Raw genomic sequence first — 23,214 nt, forward strand, 5'->3', positions numbered from 1 at the left:
AAACAATCATAAAGTCCTTGTTCAGCTGTTTCAATTGTATTCCTAGGTATGTACCAAAAAGGTCACTCTGTGTATTAAGCAAGTCCCGTTCTGCCACCACTCGCTCTCACATTGTTAGAAAAATAGGTAGTCACCAGTGATATATTGCTAACACTCATCGAAAATGTGCGAAGAATTTTCTTCCGTGAGTAATGATCTGTCATATATATGCAGATATCAATAAAAAAACTAGAGCTTGAGAGACCTAACAGCATTGCTAAATCATACTTTGCTTACCAGACATAACCTGGACAATACAAATCTTTGATCTGGAGCATGGATTGACAAGAAGTGCTCGCTTTGACTACCATGCCAATTCAACTTTTCTTAGGGTCGACGGCGCCAGCTCGAGTGAGCATCTCCAGGATCTTCTGGTTTCCCTTCTTTACAGCTTCCCGAATTGCAATTTCCGGATTGCAATTGCTCCTCCAAGAGTGATTCGATGAATCAACAGCCGAAGCATTAACATCAACACCGAGGTCGATCAACTGTTTTACCGTATACTCGTTGTCATTTCTTACAGCTTCCTGTAAAGGCGTGCCACGATTTTTGTTAGCTGGGGTATTGGCATCGGCTCCAGCAAGTAGTAGCATATCCACAATTGTTTGATCCCCATGTTTCACAGCTTCTTGGATTGCAACCCCAGGATTAGGGTCCCATGGTGATCCTGGGTTTTCTGGGGCGTTGACATCAGCACCATGTTGAATCAACTGTGCAATGATCGATTCACTCCCTCTCCTAACAGCCTCTTGAAGTGCTGTACCAGAATGATAATTAGCGGGAGCGTTGACCTTGGCCTTTTTTTCGATAAAAGATTCAATAATTTCCTTATGTTCTCTCTTAATAGCCTCTTGAAGTGCTGTGCTAGAACCATTATTAGCGGGAGCATTGATCTCCGCTCCCTTTTCGATCAACAATTCGATTAATTCCTTATCTCCTTTCTTAACAGCCTCTTGAAGTGCTGTCCCAGCATATTGACTACTGGGAGCATTGATCTCAGCTCCCCTTTCAATCAACGATTCAATTATTTCCTTATCTCCTTTCTTAACAGCCTCTTGAAGTGCTGTCCCAGAACGATGACTACCAGGAGCATTGATCTCCGCTCCTTTTTCGATCAACAATTCAATAAATTCCTTATATCCTCTCCGAGTAGCCTCTTGAAGAATTGTACCTCCATACTTGACGGAAACATTGATGTCAGCTCCAGCTTCAACCAATAAAGCAGAAACTTCTTTATTTCCTCGGACTATGGCCATGGAAAGCGCTGTACCCTTGTAACTACTAAGGTCCACGTGAGCCCCCGCTTCGAGTAGCGTAGCAACGATTGTCAATTTGCCATGGCTAGAAGCTATGTGTAGAGGTGTAAACCGATGTCTACCAGATTGGTAATTTAAATTTGCCCCCTTTTCAATGAGAAAACGAACTATATCATCATTGTCACAAGCAGCCACCCGTAGAAGCAGGATATGGAGTTCTTTCATATCAGCTCCGATTTTGGGTCGGATTGCCTCCTCAAACAATGTGTCCATGATGGGGCTATCTCTGTGTACAGCAGCAAGCCTAAGTGCGCGGAAACAGACCCGCAGCCTTAATCGATCCTTTCGCTGGAGGATTGAGACGACAAGCTGATAATCTCCCAAACTTGCAGCTTTCTTAAGAGCATATTCCAAAAATGTCCGGTTGCTGTCCAAGTACTGGAATAGAATAGCCTCGGTTATAGCACGGTGTCCATTTTCAATTGCCAGTTTGATGCCTCTTCTCAGACGGTCGGCTTTGCCATCATCAATATTATGGTTATATATTGAATACAAGGTCAACGGAGAAAGAGATAATATCGAGTCATTTCTTGACCAGGGCTGCGTTTCCATTCCGAGTATTTCTTGCACGAGATCTCGATGCCCGTTACGGCACGCTTCACACAATGGATCTTCACCATTGTTGTTTCTATCAAATAGGTCCAGTCCGGCAGCGATGAGCTCTCGGAAGATTTGAGAATTTCCACCTCTAGCGGCCTCATGAAGAGCAGATCTTCCATCCGAGTCCTTAGCGTTATGCTCAATATTCATGTTGAGAAGGAGTTCGACAATTTTCAAATGGCCATTAAAGGCAGCTATGTGCAGTGCGGTTTTTCCGGTGTCAGTGGTCTCCATAACATTACCCCCTTCGTGTAGTAGCAACTCGAGCGAAGTAATATTTCCATCTTGCACGAGCCTCAGAATAGTGAGACTTTTCTCAGATTCCTTCCTATTTTCAACCGCTTCATCGTAAGCATCTCGTAAGAGAGTGGCATTGCAAGTGTCTTCTTCATCAGTGGGTACTACCTCTGAATGCATTTTTTTCATATGCCTCAGCAGATTGTCTTTCCGCGCGGATCCTCTGAAGTCACATTTAGGCCACTTGCACATGTATTGTGGATCCACACTTCCATGCTTGCCTTCGTGGCGTCGTAAATCGCTGCGCAAAGCAAAACCACTTTGGCAAATATCACACTTGTATGGTCGTATGTGAGTGTTACGATGACGACTAGACCCGGTAATCAGCTACATGAAGTTCTTACTATAGAGAAGATGGAGAGCATGATCTCACTTCAAAGACCCTTTGGTAGGCAGGGCTTTTGGACAGAATTCGCACCCAAACATGCCTGGAGCCCGAAAACTGGCGGTCCCAGATGCCATCGTAACGTCACCGAACACGCAAAAGAGGAAGGACCTGATTTCTGGTTCGACAATCACAGATCATAGAAATAATAATAAAAGAGGCGCAAAGGCTAAGAGCATGCGCTCGGGGTGAATGTAAAAATTACCGGGATTGTATGCACGAACTCGGTGGGTGGAAGTTGAGTCTGTAGTGTGGTAAGATCTACCTTTCCTACCGACGAAATACTTATAGAAGGTTGTTCCCCTCTGTGAATTTTTGAATTATGTCGAATTTTCAACCAATCAGATCTCAGAATTCTAGTGCAGCGTGTTCTGCTCGCCCCATCATACCGCCCTACATCGCCCTATCATTTTATTGGTCGCCCGAAGCCTACCTGCAGTACTACGCAAATATGTCGGCCAAGCCCAACATGAAGCCGTAAGTTTCAGTTTTTTTTTTCAAACTAACGCAAGTATGCCTCCCCCAGCGCTGCGAAAAGTGGACAGAGAAGACATTTTGGGGTCCAACTCGAACCCAGCCCTGGCGAGGTCTCTATTGGTGATTTTGGAGCTCCTTTGATTATTTCCGCTGCAAGTCGTCTTTGCTTCGCATATCCGACCGAAAATGTACTTTGCGACGAGTTCGACACTTTCGGCAATGTTAATTGGAACGACAATGCGAGAGCCGACCAGACAGCGTTACTTCCTACCGAGTTCAACCACGCAAATGTTCCGAGTTGGAATTACAATTCAACAGGCGACACAGCAACCGCTTTCTTGGATCCGTTCATGAACTTCCAGAATTTTACACCATTCGAGGAGAATACGACCTCTAGTGATGATAGGTATATTCAGGGTCTTTGGGATGGAATCGATGCGGCCATCAATTTACACGGCCAGGAAACGGATTTTCTCGTGTCGGCACCGAACACAAGTACGGAACAAGACTTTATTTCCGGAGAGGTTGATACAAACATTGCTCTTATTGGGCAACAAGCTACGCCTCCAGCTCTCCTCATTGGATCCTTCGCGAACCATGTCGCCCTCGCCCCTCGTTTTGCTTGCAACTTCATTGGTTGTGGTAAGACTTTTGGACGTCAAAGTGACTTGCAAGCGTCACATGAAGAAGCATGAAGCTCCAGAGTATTCTTGCCCCGAACCCGGATGTGGCAGGGAATTTTATCGTCGTGACAAGATGATGGATCATGCTCGACGTATTCACCACTTAGAGTTGTAATGTAACTCAGCAAGATTCCCTTTTGTGGGGTTATGGCGACAGCTGTCAGCCCAATAGCGAGATTCTGGAGGACTTTTCTTCCTTGATTTTCATTTCGATTGACTTGATATGGCATTTTTTTGCAATCTGGGTTGATGTTGTCGAGAATGTTCATTTTTTGGTTTTTGGAAAGAGCTACTGACCGGGGCGGCGGAGGCGGGGGGTGCAACGCTTACTTGATTTCATTTTTTTTCTTACACTTTGATTTGAGGAAGAGGTTTTGCATAGTTAGTCGTTTTCGCACTTGTTTTTAATTTCCTTGATCGCTCCTTAGTTAGATACATCAACATTCGCGGAGTCAAACCAATTCCTGTATAATCACGTGAGAATTATCCACCTTCTTCTGACACTTGTCCAAGGTTACAAGTAGCTGGAGGTACCGGTAGGTGCCCATTCACACTCTGGACGAAAAAAACGGCACACCAAACCCATCAAAATCGAGATTTTTCAAATTATCATTATTTCAAATTTGAACAACAATTCGAAAAGATAAAACAAAATCTATAAATCAAAAACATATTATAAATAATAAGCCTCTAAATCATATAATTCAATTAAAAAAATTAAAAAATGATTATCGAATTAAAGAATGATTTTGGAAATAATACTGATTTTTCGCTGTTGCCGTTTTTTTCGTTGAGAGTTTGCCATTGTGGCTTGAAATTGAAGTTGAGCATACGGCAAACTTGATAGTAGACATGTTCATTGAATTTTCCACATTAACACGTGACTGGCGGACCGAAAGATTTTTCCAACCGAGCTTCTTGGACCCCAAGATTTTGTGCGAAGGGCAGACTCAAGACTCCGAAATTTTACCTCCTTTCAGCACGACCACGAAGAATCCGAGCAAGCTACTGAAGTTTCAGGTAATATGAGTCCAAAGTTTTGATCTTTCCCACCAACATTGGGTGACCAATCACAGATTGACGATACATCTTGTGGCTGAGAGTTTTTCCAGCATGGCATGACATGCATAAGTGAGTTGGTAGTGAGCAGGGCAGGCAGGGCAAGTAGGGCGACTTAGGGCGTCAAATCACGAGCAATATATGAACCAATATTATTGATTGCATGTGCAGGCATCACAGTCATCACAAACATCGCTGGCAATTCAATTGCCACTCTGGAACCAGAAAAGGTAAATGGATTCTTTTGCTAAAGATAACTCGAAGGTTCATCTCATAGGTATATTTCATCTCTTCTTCATGTTGTTAGGGCGGTAGGTATTCGAGATCGAGAGCGTCAAAAACATCTCAAACATTCGTCCAATCAGCACGACACACCAAAGGCGCGTACCATTCTTAGGATGAATTTCCACTTCCACACCCTGCTCTTCCACTATATCAAAAATCAGGGGCAACAGGGGGGCTTCATATCAAGTAATTCCGAGATCAATTCTACGAATCGATATTCAATGTTTTTCGATAAAGACACTAGGGCAAGGTCTTCAAAGCTCCACAGTTCTAATATATTCACAACAATTTTCATCTCCACGTAACCAATTCATCCAGAACACCCGGCGTTATGTCCAGATATGCTCAGAGAGAGGGACTCTATCCTTGATCCGTCCTTAGAATCTTAGATAAAGTGATCTCGAATCTTCAACCCCAGTCATTTTGGTTTGTTTCATCGTATCATATCGGGTTTAGATGCTATTGACCTCCACTTTAGAACAGGCCCTCATATAAGGAAAATGGCTTCAACGTCTCGAAATGTCTTTTTAAGCCCCTCAGTTATCAAAGTTGGTACTGGATAGGTTGTGGCTTTGCGAAAAAGGAACTCGTAGTACCTTGTTCAAAAGGTTGTTGTCGCCCACAACAATACATTCTTTTCTCATTTATTGCTCAAGACATACTCTCATCATTCTTTCTGAGAGAAAGTCAATCATCTTCTTTTCATTCCTCGACGTTGTTACGTCTAGTCACTCATTATTTATCTTCTTCATTCAATTTCTTAATCATGATTCAGCGAATCGTTTCCACTGCCACTTTGGCGCTTGCTTTCATTGGTGAAGTTTCCGCGACGAATAAGTATACGTTAGTCGATGATTATGCAGGAACCAATTTTTTTGATATGTTCGATTTTTATACGGTAAGTACAGTATTCTTTTGATAATTAGATGGAAGTAAAGAGACGGGGCAACAAATGGAACGGCTTGTTATCGGACGAATCATCCATGTTGAAATGGAGCTATTGGGAAACAAATTTGTCTGATATATTGACCATAGGGAGCCGACCCAACAACCGGATTCGTTTCATATACCTCTAAAGAAGTAGCCGGAAATTCAAACAGCGAGCTTGGTGTAGCCTTGACAAAGGTCGAGAATGGACAAGCTTATATGGGTGTCGACTATGTTAATGTGGTCACCACTGGCCGGCCCAGTGTTAGGATACAAAGTAAAGAGACCTATACTCATGGCTTGATTATTGCCGACCTTGCGCATATGCCGGCTAGTATTTGTGGTACCTGGCCAGCGTTCCGGACCGTCAATACCACTAATTACCCACGATACGGAGAGATAGATATTCTTGAAAATATCAACGAGAAGACTGTCAGCCTGCAAACGCTTCGTACCGAAGAAGGATGCTATATTTCCGGTAACCAGTATTCAACTCAACTAAAAGATAACGTCACAACATATAATTGTGATGATTCTGCTGCGTCAAGCATATTCGGAGCCCAAGATGCTACCTCTGCATGCTCTGGTACTAACTCCGACCCGAATTCATACGGAACGACATTCAACAACAACGGGGGTGGTGTATATGCTATGCAATGGACTAGTGATGTTATCAGAATGTGGAACTTTGGACCCGATGCAATTCCAGCCGATATAACTGCTGGTACACCAGATCCATTCACCTGGGATCTTCCTGCCTTTACTACCGAAGGAGGAGTTTGCAACATTGATGGATTATTTGCCAACCACAAGATTATTTTTGACACAACATTTTGTGGAGGATATGCTGGACAGACTGGATTCTGGCAAGAGACAACTTGTTATGATGCAGAAAAATATCCTACTTGTGATAGTTATGTCGGAGCAAACCCAGAAGCATACAAGGAAGCCTACTGGCTCATCAACAGTGTTAAGGTTTACCAAAATGATACCCTGGCCGCTACTAGCGCTGCTGCGTAAGTATTCAAAAATCTGTAGAAGTAGTATAGACTAATTATGAATAGTGCTTCATCTACATCAGCCGCTATCGTTGCTTCTTCGACCAAAATCTCAACTACTGCTAGCCCAGTAATTAGCTTGACTGCTCGAGCCGAATCTCTTTTGGGTGTCGCCACATCCGAAGCCGCATCGATCGTCTCCGTTGTCGCCTCTAGTTCATTATCCTCTGCAGCATGTGTCTCCACAGGTGCCCTCCTTTCTGGTCAAACCGCTTGCCCGGCATCTCCTGTAGAGGCATCTTCCACAGCCAGTATTATTGCCTCAGTATCTCCTGTTCAAGAATCCTCCACTGCTACCATGTTACCTTCAACATCTTCTATTGAGCAATCCTCAGTCGCCGGCATTCTTACCACTACTTCAGTTCCATACCCCCACACTACCTCTACCATTTACGGAACAAACACACGCACTGACGAGCTTGGATCTGTTGTAACCGAAACTCTTATTCTTTCGACTACTATTTGCCCAATCACTGCTGCCGATGGAGAAGCCACCCCTTCACCATCCAGCGCAAACATCGATTCGACCACAACTATTCAAAGTACTTTCACAAGTGTTAAATCTGCCGCTACAATCTACAGCACAGTTACACTTCCAGGTGAAGTTTCCTCTGATATTATTGTAGCAACTAGCGGAATTGCACAAACAACTGTTCCAGCTGCTCAGCCTTCATCTACCGAGATCTCCGTGGCCAGTAGTCTTATTAATTCGACTTCTGTTGCCGTTAGCAGTCCGGTTGTAGGAAACACCAGCAGTGCTGTTGTTGTTCTCCAAACAGCTACCGTCATTCCAGAAGCTTACACAACTCAAGTATCTGGCGCCGCATATGCTTGGAGCACTGTCACTACCGAGGGAACCAGCACTATCGTCCCTGTCGGTTCAAGCCCAAGTGTTCCAGCATCTGCTGAGAGTGATAGTTCTGTACCAACTACTTCAGCTGGAGCTAGCTCCGGTGAGACCACCAGCGTATCTGCCCCAGCATGCGTACCCTCTGGCGGTGCTCTTTTATCTGGCCAAACAGCTTGCCCAGAAACACCCGCTGCCTCCACTAGTGCACTCTCAGGAGAGGTTACTAGCATTGTTTCTTCGGTCATTATCCCTACTCCAGCTATATCTCCGGCCGCTTCTAGTGTGTCACTCTCTGGAGAGACTACTAGTGTATCTTCTGCCGCATGTGTCGCTTCCGGAGCTCTTCTTTCCGGTGAAACAGCTTGCCCAGAAACTCCAGTCAAGGCTGTAAGCTCCAGCGCCGCCACTTCCACGCAACCATCCACCACATCAGTAACCAACACTCCAATTCCAAGTGACGCCTCGGTCGTCCTCTCTATCGCAACCGTGGTCCCCATGCAATCTGCCCCTGCCCCTGCTCCAGCCGCCACATCCGCCGAAGGTATTAGTACCCCTCAATCATCCAGTGTAGTCGCCCAAGCTGGAACCACCAGCCCAATAATCTTTACCCCAACCTACGCAACCACCTCTTTCATCACAAAACCCACATCCGCATCCGCCAACGCTAGCTCTACTCAAACCATTACCTCAAGTAGCGTATCGATAACCGGAACTGGTATCCTTATCGACACCTCCACACTTGGAAGTACCGAAACTTTCACATTCGCCATGCCAAGCGCCTATAGCGCGACTGGTACAAGCGATGCTAGTGCTGTCACTGCTTATCCTTATTTGGACTCTGGAGTCTCAAAGGTCAGTGTTCGGGGGAGTATCATGGCTGCTATAGGGGTCATGGGTTGGTTGTTGGTGGTTTAGATTTTTGAGTCTGAGATTCTTTGATACCTATGGGGATGATGTGGTTTGGTGTAATTTTGGCGGGCATTTTGTATATAATTTGAGATAAATACTTGGATACAGAGATAGAGTGTATATTTATATAGGACAATGAAAAGAAGTCTCTTGTTATTTGGTTATTTTTTGACTTGACCCGATTTGATTTTCTAGCTTTGATAATCATAACATATTGGCATAACTCTAGGTAAGTACCTAATCGAAATTGCCTTGGAATTTTGATCATTGCCCTTTTTCAATACGAACAATAAGCTCACAAAGTCCTACTTCGATATAGACAACAAGCATTCAAAGTTCCAATCTCAAGCAAACAATCACCTCTTATTATCCCCCCTCCACACAAAAACAAACCACCAATATCCCAATCTCAAATAAACAATCATCATTCAATCACCCATCTCAACACGACCATCCAAAAAATCAGAGCAATTTTCGAGCATGATCAAACGATCCCTAATGGTGTTCGAACCGAGGAGCAATCGCTACACTATATGCACGAAAGAATCAGAAGAAGCCAAGACTCACCTCATTTGGCACTAGTTGCATAGGAGGTAAACTTTTCCTAGGTCTAGATAGGATATCGTGTCTGGAAGCATATCACACCTTAGAACCTCCTCTAATCTTTCACCGCTTCTTGATTCTTCCCTCTTCTTGTTTCATCACCGCCTTCAAAACTTAGTAGCCAATAATCGCAATATGCCTATCGCTGTAATCACAACTGTGAACCTTTTGGCAGTATTCTTCAGATTGCATTGGGATTTGGCCTGCTTTAGTTAGTTGGGATCTTGAACTCAATTCAAGCTACGAAGCATTGTGAGAAGTTGTACAAACATTGAAGCCGCGACACACGTCGGGCACCTTGTTGTCATCATTTCCTGCTTTGGTTTGGGGTTGGAAGAAAAGCTGGTAGGCCTGATATGAAACACACGGCTATAGACTCTGCGTGCAGGGCAACTTTCATCTCGGTAAACGCGGCAAGTGCAAATGTATATCAGAGTCCAGGCCGTGCACATAGGTACGATATGATTTTACTGTACTTGATAAGCGGGCTCAGATCAGAACTCTGCTACCAGAATGAGGAAGTCTTGAAGAGTTCAGTGTCGATGCCATAGTTGACTAAAGCTTTTAGTAGGATATATATTATCTGAACTACAAAGAGTGAAGTGCGATCAATGAAATAGAGAGTCTATATACTGGTGAATTTGATTGAAAATATGCCATTAACAGTCTAAAAGAGAAGTAGAAAAGTATGTTTGCATGAATTGCTTTCAACTTTTGACGGCAGTTTTGATTCTTACTTCAGGTGTGAGCTTTCTAATGCAGCTCAAACATTCTTCATTGTTCGAAAGTGATGTTTCTTTAACCCTGGAACTGCACATCTGCTCAGCACCTAGATGGCCATTCTTATCCGTTGTTTCTGTCCGTTATAATTCCTTGGAGATCACTTCCAAAGTACATGGTTGATCTTTCACATTGATATGTGTAATTCAGTTTAATTTAGTATTTTGACTTCGCTAAAATAATCATATCAATGTCTGGTGCGGAAGGTATTATGAATTGAAATATACATAGCAAGTGCTGACACCCAGACTTGATATTTTGATTTGGGTATTGTTTTAATGTTGCTACACTCAAAATGCCAATGCCATAAGTAGCTACAAAGTATATTGACTACTTCAACCGTACCTATCTCCTGCCATGAGCTCGCTATTTCCTTCCAGTCCTTGTGTCACAATTCTTTTTGCATTGACATTAAAAACTTATAATTACCGAACACTGGCTTAAAGTTATCCACTGCATATTCATTTTTTGGCCTTCAAATATCCGAGATTCCAAGAAATCACGGCTTGTGAGTGATTCGTCTTGTTATATAATCGCCTCATGGAGATATATCCGTGGATATATCTACATTCTTAACATTCAAAGTGACACTTCTCATCAAAATAACATATTTTTAACTATGGTTCTCAAGGAATTCATGATGTTTGTTACAAAAGATAAGTTATATTTGAACAAATGAACCTAAATCAATTTCATGACTCTTTCTTGGAATCCTTTGAGTGCTTTTCTACTTGATGTGCATCGATATATTCCAACACGCTCATAAACGCCAGAGCTCTGGTAAAGTTTACAGACAAGAAATTGAAGCCAGTCAGCTCGCCTTCCAAGACTATTGCTACCCTTGTTTGAAGTTCCAACCAGTAAGCAATAAACATCTTCACCATCTCTGACTATAGAATGAGAAAAACTATGATCCATGGCAAAGCCAATGTGAAATTTCTGACGACCTCTCAAGAATTCTAGCGTAGCATCATTCACGGTATGATCATTCTGATGGTAGCCATGAGATAATCTTGCAGTGATGGTTAGACCTCGGACAATTAGATATCCAGGTTCTTTGTTCTTCAGAGAATCTACAACCATCCTCGGTATATTAGTATGAATGTACGCGAAATGCTTATGCGCCTTCAAGGTATCTTCATAACGTACCAAGTAATTAATTGGAGCGTTTTTTCCATCCGATACAAGAGATGCCCAGGACCAGCTAGGAGCAAATTTTAATTCCGACGCAAGTCGATATACATTCTCATTATACCCTTTTTCGAAACGTAATGGTTTTGCTGTATTCCAAAGAAGACCTCTAGCGAGATCTCTGAGCCATATTCCAGCAAGGTAATGGGAATCAAGACGATCTTGGAAGGTTTTTGCTATTCCAGTAAGAGCTACCAATCTGTCTTTATCGTATGTGATGAGTAGTTTCGAATATTCATTTACTAAACCAAGCCACCTGTCAAGTATTTGACGATTATCCAACGAATGGATGCCAGGCAGTTTTGATCTAGAGGTCTCATATAACTTCTCAAGGCCAGTACATTCGCAGCGAAGACCCGTTTTGCATTCCATGATTAGCTCCGATGGATGGAAATGAATGGTACGTGGCGCTAACTGTCGTTCCTGAAATACCCATGCTCTTGACATGAGAGAGGTAATTTCATGGTCGGCAGGATCAGTGTGTCGATTCCTCATGCGGATATTGAAACGCTGATGTAATGTATAAAATGAAGGTCGGACATAGACTAGCCTTTCATGAGAATAATGATGGATATCAATGGGGAACGATCTAGGATCCGAAATTTGACCGTGTTTCAAGCTCCGAGTATTGAGACAACCTTCTGTGCTGTCTTCTGCTGCTGTTGCAGCAATGTTCAAACAACCTCGAGAGTAGATCTTGGCCATCTGGGCCGCTTGATCTTTCCAATCCACATCATCATGTTGAATAATACATAGACTATCAATCCACAAGTATTGAATGCGAAGTGTTCGCAGTATTGTGACAGCATCCACAAATGTCCTCGGTAGATCGCAGATTTCGATACTAATCTTATGCTTCTGAAGAGTTTGCTGATTTGTCTGGATGAAGTGAGCATCACCCCAACGATGGCTTAGAGTTGCGTATGGCTCGGTAGCGTCAACAAACCCCCTGGTCTCAACTAGTCGGATCAATTCACCCTGTGCACCACTTAGATCTAATAATCGAGTCGGTACGAATGGCAATTCATTAAAGTGCGAAGAACAAAAATGATGGTTGTCGGAGCAATCTTTGACCCATCTTTGAATGATGACTGCGCAACTTTCAACTGTTATCTCAGGATGTACTCCTTCGGCTATGTTAAATCGACCTAGCCTTGCATTCGAGCTTTGAACAAGCGTTTGACCTTAATCTATTTAATATACATGAAACTAGATCTTCGTATCTTGCTATTACTGACCTGGTAGCATATGGTACTCGAATTGAAAAGGTTTCTGATATCGAACTTTGGGTCGTTGAGGATTCTTCCGTTTCACGAGCCGCTTCAAATCGCTCCAACTAGATAATGATCTGAGAATACCGGGCTTCCCGCCATTTGAATCTGTTTCATCTTGCTCAAAGGGCGTTACTTCTACTCGTAGTGGATATTTGTGGCGTTTGTATATATCCATCTCGAATGGCTTGGAGGAGTCGAAGAATGTCAAGTTTCTGCTCATGGTATTCAGGCCTTCCATGATTATAGAACAATTTATACAAGATAGTTTGACTCCAGCAGCTAGTTGGAAAGAATCAACTTTGAGATGCTGGACTTCTGTAGCATCCACATCAAAATCAAGGCGCCATTTCGTTCTTGTATTTTTTGAGTATGGATTGAGGTCAGAACAGATCGAACATTCTCGTAACCACGGCATAAGTGCAGCAACTTTGAAATAATTTCGAGACGAGCTGACAAAAATCGGCTTAATTCATCGAGTTGGAAAATTACTAAAAAGATTTTGATGTTCATCGCAGCAAAAATAAGGCCTATTTTCAATTCAGTAGGCTCGCTGTGTTCCCACACGATCTTACTAGACAGTCGCATGATTTTTTGAATTTTTACACAAAGGATGCAGGATTTTTGTGCTACTGTTGAACCAATACCAGCAGAGGCATTTGTCGAATTACTTGTGGACTTTGAGTAACACAACGGCTACTAGTATTACCAAAGGTCGCAAAATACTGCGTCCAAGAATCATGATTTTGATTGCGAATGTGTGCTGTGTCACTGGCTTTGCTAAACATTTTACTTATCTCCGTGAATTGCAAGATTATTGACATCGTGTATGTTGAGGCTGTGTGAGAGCGATCTCTTGATGTATTCATTATTGAGCTGTTGATGAAAGCACAACTCTAATTGAATATACATGGAACTGTCATGTTGCTTTCATTTAATTCATTTGCATAGCCACAACTATGACACCCCAACACGAGGATTAGTAAGTTATGTCTGTGTAAAACAGTATTACAATTCAACAGACGCTTGTTTCAGCTGAGCTGGGTGACGATTATGGCACAAAATCTTTCTCCATAAAACCATCAAAAGAAGTCTTGAACAGTAGGGGTTTCGAAGCAAATTAAAACCCTGATTCTTTGCTGTCTAGGGAGATACTCCTTTCTATTGCTTGAGTTAAACGAAAGCAAAGCTCACGAAACCGCCTAGCAACAAAGATGATCATTGCAAATCCTTCATGGTATAGTTACTGAGCTTTGATACTTCACAAAGAGTTCTAGGAGAAACGACTTATCTTCAATTGAAAAAAAACACTTCAGAGTACACTTCCTTTACCCCAGACACAACCTTTCTCCAGCCATATTACATAACTCAGCAATCTCTCAACTCTTTGAGAGATCTTCCTCTTGTGTGTTCAGAACCATCTCAAAAACACAATGTGCTATTACTTAGGAAATATTTGGGCATCCTGCCCTGATGGCTATCGTGAGTATCGCTGCGAGTCTCCTTGCAATTACGGCACTATAATGCATCCTTGTGGAGTGTCTTCCCACCAGTTCATCTACGTACAATCGTTGGCCGAGTGTCCTTGTCCAAACTGCAGGTTTCGGAGGTAAGATATATGCGATGAGGTTTTCAAGGACGGTTCGATTAATTGGTTAGTAGTTACCAGAGGACCTGTTCCGTCAGTAGCCCAGGCAATCTGGATGAAGATTCTGGATCAAGTGACACTGAGGTTGGAAGTGAAGGATTTAATTGTGGAGATGGATGGGGTGGAGGCTGTGCATGTGGAAGTGGAGGTTTTGGGGGTGCAGAACGCAGAGGCCCTGGTCGTAGGGGAGGAACTGAAAGGCGTGGAGTTGGAAGAGGTGGAATTGGAAGGGGTAGACGCCGTGCAGGCAGACTCTCGTCCAATCAAACCAGATAGAATCCAGGAAGTTCCGACTGACACAATGATGATAATGGGGGACGAACCAGTGGATCTCACGCAGCTCACACGGTCCAGGGTCCAAGCAGGCAAACAAATGGATCCCAAAGCAGATGCAGTACTAGAGGATTAGTCAATTTTTAGCCATAACCAAGCCACTGGCCAGGTACATAGGTCAAAGACACTTCAGTGAAGATTATGGGATACATAGTTGAGGAAAGTAGTTGATTTGATGATCAATCCTACACAGCTGACCTTACAGGTCCTGCAAGAAAAACATGCTTGAGTGGGTGAATTCAAAACATGTGAACTTTGCTCAGCGATGGTCAAAAAAAGTTAATCATAACTGACAGGTCAGTATTAAGTTTTGAGTTTTGAAAAATCGAGAACGGGATTTTAAATTGATGCTGTAAAGACTTCTAGTGATTCCACCATAAATTGTATATAACGACCCATGTACAACTTAAAGCCAAAGCTACATGTCTGCAAAACGTGAAATATATAGCTAAGGACACTTCTTTTGGCTAGGATGTGGAATTCGGATATTTTTCCTCTAATATAAGACGGCACTGGAAGGTGCTGGTTCTTCAGACGATGCGGTATTCAAAGCAGTGTCTCTTTCATAACACCGTCTTTTATCACGAATTAGATGATATAGAACGGCTTAGCACAAGATCATAATTGTGAGAATCACCAAACAGAAATCTCTATTCCTTGAAAGATGTGTTGGGAGTTCAAGGACGCATTCACTGATTGCCCTGTCGACTGCTCGAGATGGAAGACCACTGAGAAGAATCCTGCCTATGGATATATTTGCTCTCAGTTCGCACTTACGAGACAGCATTGCAAGAAACTAGCTCGCGCTATCCTTGGAGAAAAAGCAGGAAAGTGTCCGGATCATCGACCTTTTGGCCGGTACTGGAATTCGCAACATAAAACTCTAGTTCGCAGATACAAGCTTCAGGCCCGAATCCGGATCCTGGGGGGCCTAAAGAAACCCCAAACTCGAACAGTAACCAGCTTCAGATTGGATCACACCAGAACCCTCATTCTGCTCACCAAACCGCAACGCAGACGGAGTTTCGAGGTGGATTTCAATCTAATCTGTCGCCTCGACAGCAAAGGGGTGTCTGGCACAATCAAGCTTCGAATCTGATATATCCAGATAATAATGGAGTCCCACCCTTAGGGACATATGATCGTTCTTCCCTGTCACCTGACCCGCCGGACCTAGTAGTAGTTTCGTCCTCAACAGATCAGCAAACAAATTATCCACCGGAAAGTCCAGAGCATGCGCAAGGTACATTTACAAACCATTGGTCAACATCTAATCATCCAAACCAAGGACATTCAAGTCAGGAAAATGTAAGCAAATTTCAACGTAATCCCTTCTACTTCGAGTAAATATCTGACAGATAAGTAGCGTCGAAATCCAAAGCCGCGGAAGGATATTTCAAAGAATGGAGGCAGAAAATTTTGATTTCGAAATTGATTGGCGAGTTGCGAATGATGGGTACCAATGAAGATGATGAATACTCTTACACTGTCCAAATATAACCTCAAACGATATTTTCTGAAAATCCACAAGAGAATGCCATGTACACTGATGTTTACGCGAGTGAAGACGACGAATAACCGATGTATTTTAATTCGAAGATAGTCTTGAATTGCGAGTTTCAATTCAATATCTAGTACTCTTGACCAAGGAATGATGATTGCCCCTTCATTGCTGTCGTTTCCTCTAAAGTGGGTCCGTGCACAACTACCAAAAGTAACAATGATTGCGCGAATGAATCCAGATGTCTTAACCAAGCCCACCTCTCTTCAAGCACTCAAGCCTCCGAACCCCGAGTATCGTCCGAATTTGGACATTCGGTCGTTTGCCAAAGTAACTGACAACCAATGTGGCGTTCAAACCACTCACAAGCCTATCTCGTAGCACACGCGTCAAGCAGGTTACTTCCAACTCTACGTTTAGTTTCGACAAACAAGGAGTCTACCCGCTTTGGAAGGTATCGTGTGGGTCGGAAGTATCAAAGAGCGGAGGTGGGGCGGATAGGAGCGACGGCAAAGGTTTCGTCCGTAGTTATGCCTCAAGTCCAACCAATCAAGATTCAATCCTGGGTCAGAAATCCGGGGTAGCCTGCCTCGGTGATCGACAAATACCTAGGTAGCTTTACCGACGAAAGGCACTCACCATTGTAACTTGTTGGGGGATTCTGTTCAACATTCTTCCATTTTTTCCAAGATTTGTCCTTTTCATTGACACTTCACTGATTGTTGTAGCCTTTTGCAGTTCTTGATATCCCTAAATACCAATTTGTTTGTATAGTAACAGCGTTTGATTTCAATCATTATGGCGCTCGGTAAGTACATCCTATCACTAAACCCCGCATTCTACTCCGTCAAGCCACGGTTAGACACAGCCTATTTCCGGCTCCATTACATGAATTGGAGAACAAATGGCACTCATTACAATCACCGACTTTAGACAGCTTCATTTTTGATCTTCAAACAGCATACTGATCAAAATGAATAGCAACAGCAGTTGTAGCAGGTACATCTGCTGCAGCAATGTATCTCGATGGCAAATATTCGATATTGAAAGATTTGAATGATAAACTGAAAATGAGACGAGCCATGAAATGGTACGCCGAAGCTGGTAGGACGCCTTGCCAAAATCACATTGCTCTTACTAAAACAATCCACCTTAGAGAAAAACAAAAAATTATGTCTTTATTATCTGTTCGAGGAAAGCGTGCACCGTCATCCAAATACAGAATGTATTTGGTCACGAGAGGGCTGTTACACTTGGAAACAATCTTACGATCTCGTGAATCAATACGGTCAATGGTATCTCTCCCAGGGCGTAAAGCCTGGCGATTTAGTAGCATTTTACCTTCAAAACTCTCCGGACTTTTTGTTTGCCTGGTTGGGATTATGGTCGATAGGAGCTGCTCCAGCAATGATCAACTATAATCTGGCTGGGAAGGCATTAATTCACTGCGTCAAGGTTCCAAAAGCCAAACTCATTTTGGTTGATGATGATGCGGAGTTGAGAGGGAGGATTGAGGCTGAGAAAGAGGAGTTGGAGGGCGATTTGGGGATTAAAATTGTATTCATGGATAGCTCTACGCTATCAGAAATACGCAGTGGAAAGGCTGAAAGACCGGAAGATATTTATAGGGAGGGAGTCAAAGGGAACTCGCCTTTGGGTTTATTGTATACCAGGTTAGTGTTCTTTCCGGGCTATAAAAAAATCCGATGGCTAATCGATCATCAAGCGGAACTACAGGGTTGCCGAAAGGATGTAACTTCGAGGTAGCCAGAGGCTTCGCGGCGGGAGTTGGGGTAAGGTCTAGATCGTGTTTTGTCTACCGCGAAGATTGCTGATAATTTCCATAGAGAGCAGCGGGTAAGTCTCCAATAAAGGACGATGATCGATGGTACAACTGCATGCCCTTGTATCATGGGACTGGTGGTATTACCGCTGTAGCAAACCTGATGAGCGGAATCACCAATTGCGTCGGCAAGAAATTCAGCACTTCGAAATTCTGGGGAGATATACGAGACTCAAAAGCAACATGGTTCACATATGTTGGAGAGACAGCTCGCTACCTGCTCGCCGCGCCTCCCTCTCCTCAGGATAAAGATCATTGCGTTCGAGTCATGTACGGAAACGGTATGCGTCCAGATGTGTGGAACAAATTCAAAGATCGATTCGGGGTCCCTGAAGTTGTTGAGTTTTTCAACAGTACAGAAGGGGTGTTTGCACTCACCAATCATGCACGTGGAGATTGGCTGGCTACTTGCGTGGGACATCATGGACTTATCTCCAGATGGCAATTTAACGATCTTTATGTTCCTGTCAAGATAGACGATGTTTCTGGGGCCATTGCAAGAGACCCTAAAACTGGATTTGCAACTCGGGAACCATTTGAGAAAGGTGGAGAGATTATCGTTGCGATTCCGAATACAGCTGCATTCGCGGGTTACTTCAACAATCCAGAGGCGACGAGTAAGAAGTTCGAGAGCAATGTCTTCAAGAAAGGAGATCTTTATTACAGGACTGGCGATGCTCTGCGTCGAGATAATGATGGACGATGGTTTTTCCTTGATCGATTAGGCGATACCTTTCGTTGGAAGGGAGAAAATGTTAGCACAGCAGAAGTTGCAGAGGTATTAGGGAAGTACGACGGAGTTGTGGAGGCTATTGTTTATGGTGTTCAATTACCTTCTCATGATGGCAGAGCTGGATGTGCTGCTGTGTTCATCGATCCAAGTATTAACAATTTCGACTTTGCTGGGCTTTTGAAGTGAGTTGTCTCGAGGATTTCTTCTTGGTTCTATGTACTCCAAACTAACAAACCACAGACACACACGCAAACATCTACCTAAATACGCAGTCCCGGTATTCCTCCGGATCGTCAAGGAAATGGTGCCAATCCATAACAATAAACAAAATAAAACACCGCTTCGTGAACAGGGTGTTGATCACGACAAAGTAAAATCGGGCGATAAATTGTTGTGGATAGAGGAGAAGGGTAAAGGCAATACATATGTAGAGTTCCATCGAGATCACTGGGCAGATTTGGAGCTTGGAAAAGCAAGATTGTAGAAGCTTGGTACTTGGATAGTCAAAGGTGGCGGTTGTATCTGAGTGATGTTTACGGATAGTCCAGTATACTTGAGAAACGAGTAAAATTCCCGACATAAAGTTGTATTCAGTACTTGAGACGTGAGTCCTCGAAATAACCGCACAATATTTTCTAGCCTCTGGTGCCACTCTCTATACTCACAGCCTACGTACCACACAATTTGGAAGCTCTACCCCTTCCAAGAAACCTTCAAGATATGTTTTGTACCAATAGCTCATAATTGAGCTGCGAGAGCCAATATGGCGATTCGCTCAGTTAGTTTCTGCGAAGGGTTACTCGTCTTTCAAACGGCTGCCTATCGTCGAATACTTCAGGATTATTGTGCATGATATCTATATGTATTTGAAGAGACCAAATATATTACTTAGTGCAACTGGATTCAGCCGTTTCCTTTAGTCAAAAGGATGTTAATGACAGCCGATGTTCATGAGAAAGATCGCAAGGCCAAATATGTAATCCCCATCCCCCGGTGTCTGATATAAATTCTAAGAGGATCTCAAGATGATGGAACGCTATGCAGTGAAATGGATCAGCCATCATGATGACATTATTATCAGCCTTACAAGCCATGGTTATGAGCTGATCATATTGTGAAACGCGCGACGCCAGAGAATTCAAGGAAGGGCTCTTAAGTCATGCTGTACACTAGCTTTGTATCATCGTCGTGCAGCATCCTTGGTTGATGGGTCTCGAACTCGGAAGCGAGAACAATAGGGGCTTCTAAGGCTGTAATAGCATTACAGTGTCCGCTTGACGGTATGCTGTTCAAGTTAAACCAGACGAAATATCACCACCATTTTTTATGATAGACCAAATTCGCACGGTAAAGGTCCCTCCGTCTGTTGATCGAATGAGACGTCAATTAATCTAATGAAGGCACTGATAAAGCTATGAGGTAAGTCAATAGCGCTTTTAATTTAGTTCACGAAGTTGAGGAGCGTTGTCAAATAGCTGGAAATTCCTAGCTACTTTCATTTCAGACTTTGGTGTTGACAGTGTGCGTGGTGTTAAGATGGACAATTTATCACCATGTAGAAGGGAGCACTTCGTCTAATAACACATTGCAGAGCCCAGACAACAAGATTGAGGAAGACTGGGTGATTAAGTGGAACAGAGAACCAGGGCGCGAGGATGAGAATAAACATGAGGATGGTAATAATTATGAATATATGATGATTACAGAAACACGATGATTGGAAAGCTACGATAATCATGAGAACAACGAGTATGGAAATGACAATGAGGATCATCATGACCGTGACTATAATAACAATAAAAAAAAAATCATCGGTGCAATCAGAGCAGAAAGATAACATGAAGTCGAGAGATGGGTGCTAGGCACAGCTACCGGCACAATACCTCGAAATGCAAAGCACACAACGAAATGAAGCCAATTTCCGGAGATTCAAGCAACAACCCAACTAAACACATGTAGCAGACTGCAAAGACGGATACTACCGTGTATTGGAGCCATCTGAGCTCTAGAAAGGTGCTGTTTGGGGGTATTCTAATGGCTTGCTGGTATTGAGTGTTCTACGGGGTACGAGTGAACATGAAGCGCCATCTGACTTAGGCCAACATTATGATACGAACTTGCTTCTCTGTCTTGTACGACTTCTACGGATGGAGGTTAGCCCTTTTGAGTTAACGCAACTAAGAAAGAGCTCAGTATTGAATCCGTTGATGGAATTAAGAATGATCATCAGTAGTTTACACTTGAGAGAGAAGAAGTTGTCAGCTCTTTGATTTAAGACGCATACTTTTACTAGCACTAGTTTGGACCTCTTCGGCATGTAGCTCTTCTTAACGCTAACTATAAAATCTTGCGGGGAAAAAGCTTAGATTCACCAGAGAGCACTTTGCACTTACAGGAGAGGTCGATTTCGAAATCATCATTGTATACCTAGACGAAGTAGTGCCTTCTGCGCAAAAGCTTCTACTTCAATTGAGACTTGGAAGACGCAGCAGCACTCAAAGGGACCTCAAGAACTTTGAGGACTTGATACAACGGTCAAGTCATAACCTATAATATAACTTCATTTGACCCAACAATGTCAATTGCTTGATATCAAAATATCATATAATTGTATTATTGGGTATACTTGAATATTAAACTTTAGATAACATTATTCTTTAATACTATATTATTTTTATACAATAATTGATACTAAAAAATGTAGTTGATTGATACAAACTAACAATGAAATATGATCTGATGGTCATTTTACAACCTTAATCCAAAATCGCACTCAACTTGACAAACACCACCCTTTCATTCACAGTACTAGGCAGAGTATGCAAACAAAAGCTCAGCTTCAACACCGACGTGGTAATCATCAAAATGTCAGCACGAAGAGTGGCACTGAGAAATACAGTTTGTTTCTTGGTGGTACCGAACTATCGCAACTTGCCATGGGTGATTTTCGCCTGATTAGTATACAATCGTACTCCCACAATGGATTACCAATGATTGGGTGCATGTGATGCTCGTTATGATAGCGGATATTTTGAGAATACTACAAAGAAAGCGTTGAGGTTAGTATGAAGTCAGGTTAGGAAGATTCAATATAGCGACGTCAATGAATTTGTTACTATGTTGTGATCATGATTAATCTCGGATTGGCATTTTATATAGAGAGGATCCTTTGTTTGGCGGATCTGATGCCCAGTTGATGATAGATGTGAGGAGAGATGTGAGTTGGAACATCTTCAGATTGTATCTTATGAGATAAAATGCTAGGACTGCCTGATGACAAATTATGATATGGGTCACAGGTACACAGCGCGATGATTCTGCCTGCGAAAAGGCGAGGGAACACCAAAAGGTCGACGCTGTTGTTGCGAACGAGATGAGTTGTGCACATAAGCAACAGATACGATACGTGCCCCGACTCAGGCAAAAGGAACACCTACATTGACTAGCATTATGGGGAAGTGACATGCCAAGGAATTCGGAGTAGACGAAAATCATTGACTTGAATGGAAAAAGAACAGAACATGCATTTGCGTTCACACCATCATGCTCCTTATCCACTCTCCCCACCGCATCCGTATACGTCTCGTCGTCAAACACCCCCGATGCATGACGTGCCTCCAACAACTCCCGCACTATCTCCTCCGAAAACCAGCAGGGCAAAGCAAAGAGAATTGTATGATAGTCAAGTCATGTGAAGTAGAGGTATAAAGTAGTAAATATAATTTGATTGTCCCTGAGCTACCAATCTATCTAATGATGCCTCCTTTAACATCTTGAGCATTTGCATGGCCATGGCAGATTGTTACTCCTGCCAAGGTTGAAACCGCCTGGCATAGTCCAATGATACCTCGAAAGGTGTTTGGCACAATCTATCGATGGCCTTCATGTGTGTGTTGTTGAGTTCTTCCTAAGCTTTGAGTTAATTAGCAAGAGATTCTACAAGTGAAGCAACTAGTAGTAAGAACGGAAGTTTGTTGTGCTCATAGATCTTGGTTAAGTTGAATTTTCATGACTCCGGAGAGTTCAGTATTTTCAGTGCATTTTTCTTAATCATAGTAGGATAGGGAGGATGCTGTGCGAAGAAGAACTGTAACATACCGCGTGAGTTGAAGATTTGAGATCATTGTTGTGATCTATGTTAGTTGGCGGGGTGAAATGTGTAGCAAGTTGGTCATAGTAAGATGATCAATGAAGGCACTTCCTAATACTTCGAGCTGTTAGCAAAGGGATCGACCAAAAATGATACCAAGATACTAATGATCATAATGTAAAGGAAATCAGAATATGTAAGAATGAATTTCATCCACTCGCATGATATAGCGACCCCGGCGAGGGTGCCATCGAAGTGAGGTCAATCGCAAATTATCTCATCATTTAGGTAGAGAAAGAGGCTGAAGAAATGCTGATGTACTGACCTTATACCTGT

General features: G+C 42.9%; 7 protein-coding genes across 7 annotated transcripts; 5 read left to right on the forward strand and 2 right to left on the reverse strand.

Moving 5' to 3' along the window:
• Nucleotides 1-356: 356 nt before the first annotated feature.
• Nucleotides 357-2,714, reverse strand: EAE97_001741 (uncharacterized protein; the record flags this gene model as incomplete). The annotated part of the gene is made up of 2 exons (XM_038872252.1): nt 357-2,562; nt 2,626-2,714. 2 exons carry the CDS (start codon nt 2,712-2,714, stop codon nt 357-359), a joined length of 2,295 nt encoding a protein of 764 aa, XP_038736810.1.
• Nucleotides 2,715-3,088: 374 nt separating this feature from the next.
• EAE97_001742 (uncharacterized protein) lies at nt 3,089-3,809 on the forward strand (the record flags this gene model as incomplete). The annotated part of the gene is made up of 2 exons (XM_038872253.1): nt 3,089-3,114; nt 3,164-3,809. The coding sequence occupies 2 exons, from the start codon at nt 3,089-3,091 to the stop codon at nt 3,807-3,809; spliced, it is 672 nt and encodes a 223-aa protein (XP_038736811.1).
• A 2,098-nt stretch (nt 3,810-5,907) lies between these two features.
• On the forward strand, nt 5,908-8,891 carry EAE97_001743 (uncharacterized protein; the record flags this gene model as incomplete). The annotated part of the gene is made up of 3 exons (XM_038872254.1): nt 5,908-6,039; nt 6,177-7,084; nt 7,133-8,891. The coding sequence occupies 3 exons, from the start codon at nt 5,908-5,910 to the stop codon at nt 8,889-8,891; spliced, it is 2,799 nt and encodes a 932-aa protein (XP_038736812.1).
• Nucleotides 8,892-10,949: 2,058 nt separating this feature from the next.
• Nucleotides 10,950-12,971, reverse strand: EAE97_001744 (uncharacterized protein; the record flags this gene model as incomplete). The annotated part of the gene is made up of 2 exons (XM_038872255.1): nt 10,950-12,643; nt 12,698-12,971. 2 exons carry the CDS (start codon nt 12,969-12,971, stop codon nt 10,950-10,952), a joined length of 1,968 nt encoding a protein of 655 aa, XP_038736813.1.
• A 1,192-nt stretch (nt 12,972-14,163) lies between these two features.
• EAE97_001745 (uncharacterized protein) lies at nt 14,164-14,787 on the forward strand (the record flags this gene model as incomplete). The annotated part of the gene is made up of 2 exons (XM_038872256.1): nt 14,164-14,339; nt 14,400-14,787. 2 exons carry the CDS (start codon nt 14,164-14,166, stop codon nt 14,785-14,787), a joined length of 564 nt encoding a protein of 187 aa, XP_038736814.1.
• Nucleotides 14,788-15,375: 588 nt separating this feature from the next.
• On the forward strand, nt 15,376-16,134 carry EAE97_001746 (uncharacterized protein; the record flags this gene model as incomplete). Its single annotated transcript, XM_038872257.1, has 3 exons — nt 15,376-15,569; nt 15,599-16,019; nt 16,078-16,134. The coding sequence occupies 3 exons, from the start codon at nt 15,376-15,378 to the stop codon at nt 16,132-16,134; spliced, it is 672 nt and encodes a 223-aa protein (XP_038736815.1).
• Nucleotides 16,135-17,010: 876 nt separating this feature from the next.
• EAE97_001747 (uncharacterized protein) lies at nt 17,011-19,272 on the forward strand (the record flags this gene model as incomplete). The annotated part of the gene is made up of 6 exons (XM_038872258.1): nt 17,011-17,020; nt 17,194-17,316; nt 17,369-17,885; nt 17,939-18,005; nt 18,060-18,970; nt 19,029-19,272. 6 exons carry the CDS (start codon nt 17,011-17,013, stop codon nt 19,270-19,272), a joined length of 1,872 nt encoding a protein of 623 aa, XP_038736816.1.
• Nucleotides 19,273-23,214: the final 3,942 nt, after the last annotated feature.

Source organism: Botrytis byssoidea (assembly GCF_014898295.1).
Source record: "Botrytis byssoidea strain MUCL 94 chromosome Unknown BBYS_003, whole genome shotgun sequence".
NCBI classification, from domain to species: domain Eukaryota; kingdom Fungi; phylum Ascomycota; class Leotiomycetes; order Helotiales; family Sclerotiniaceae; genus Botrytis; species Botrytis byssoidea.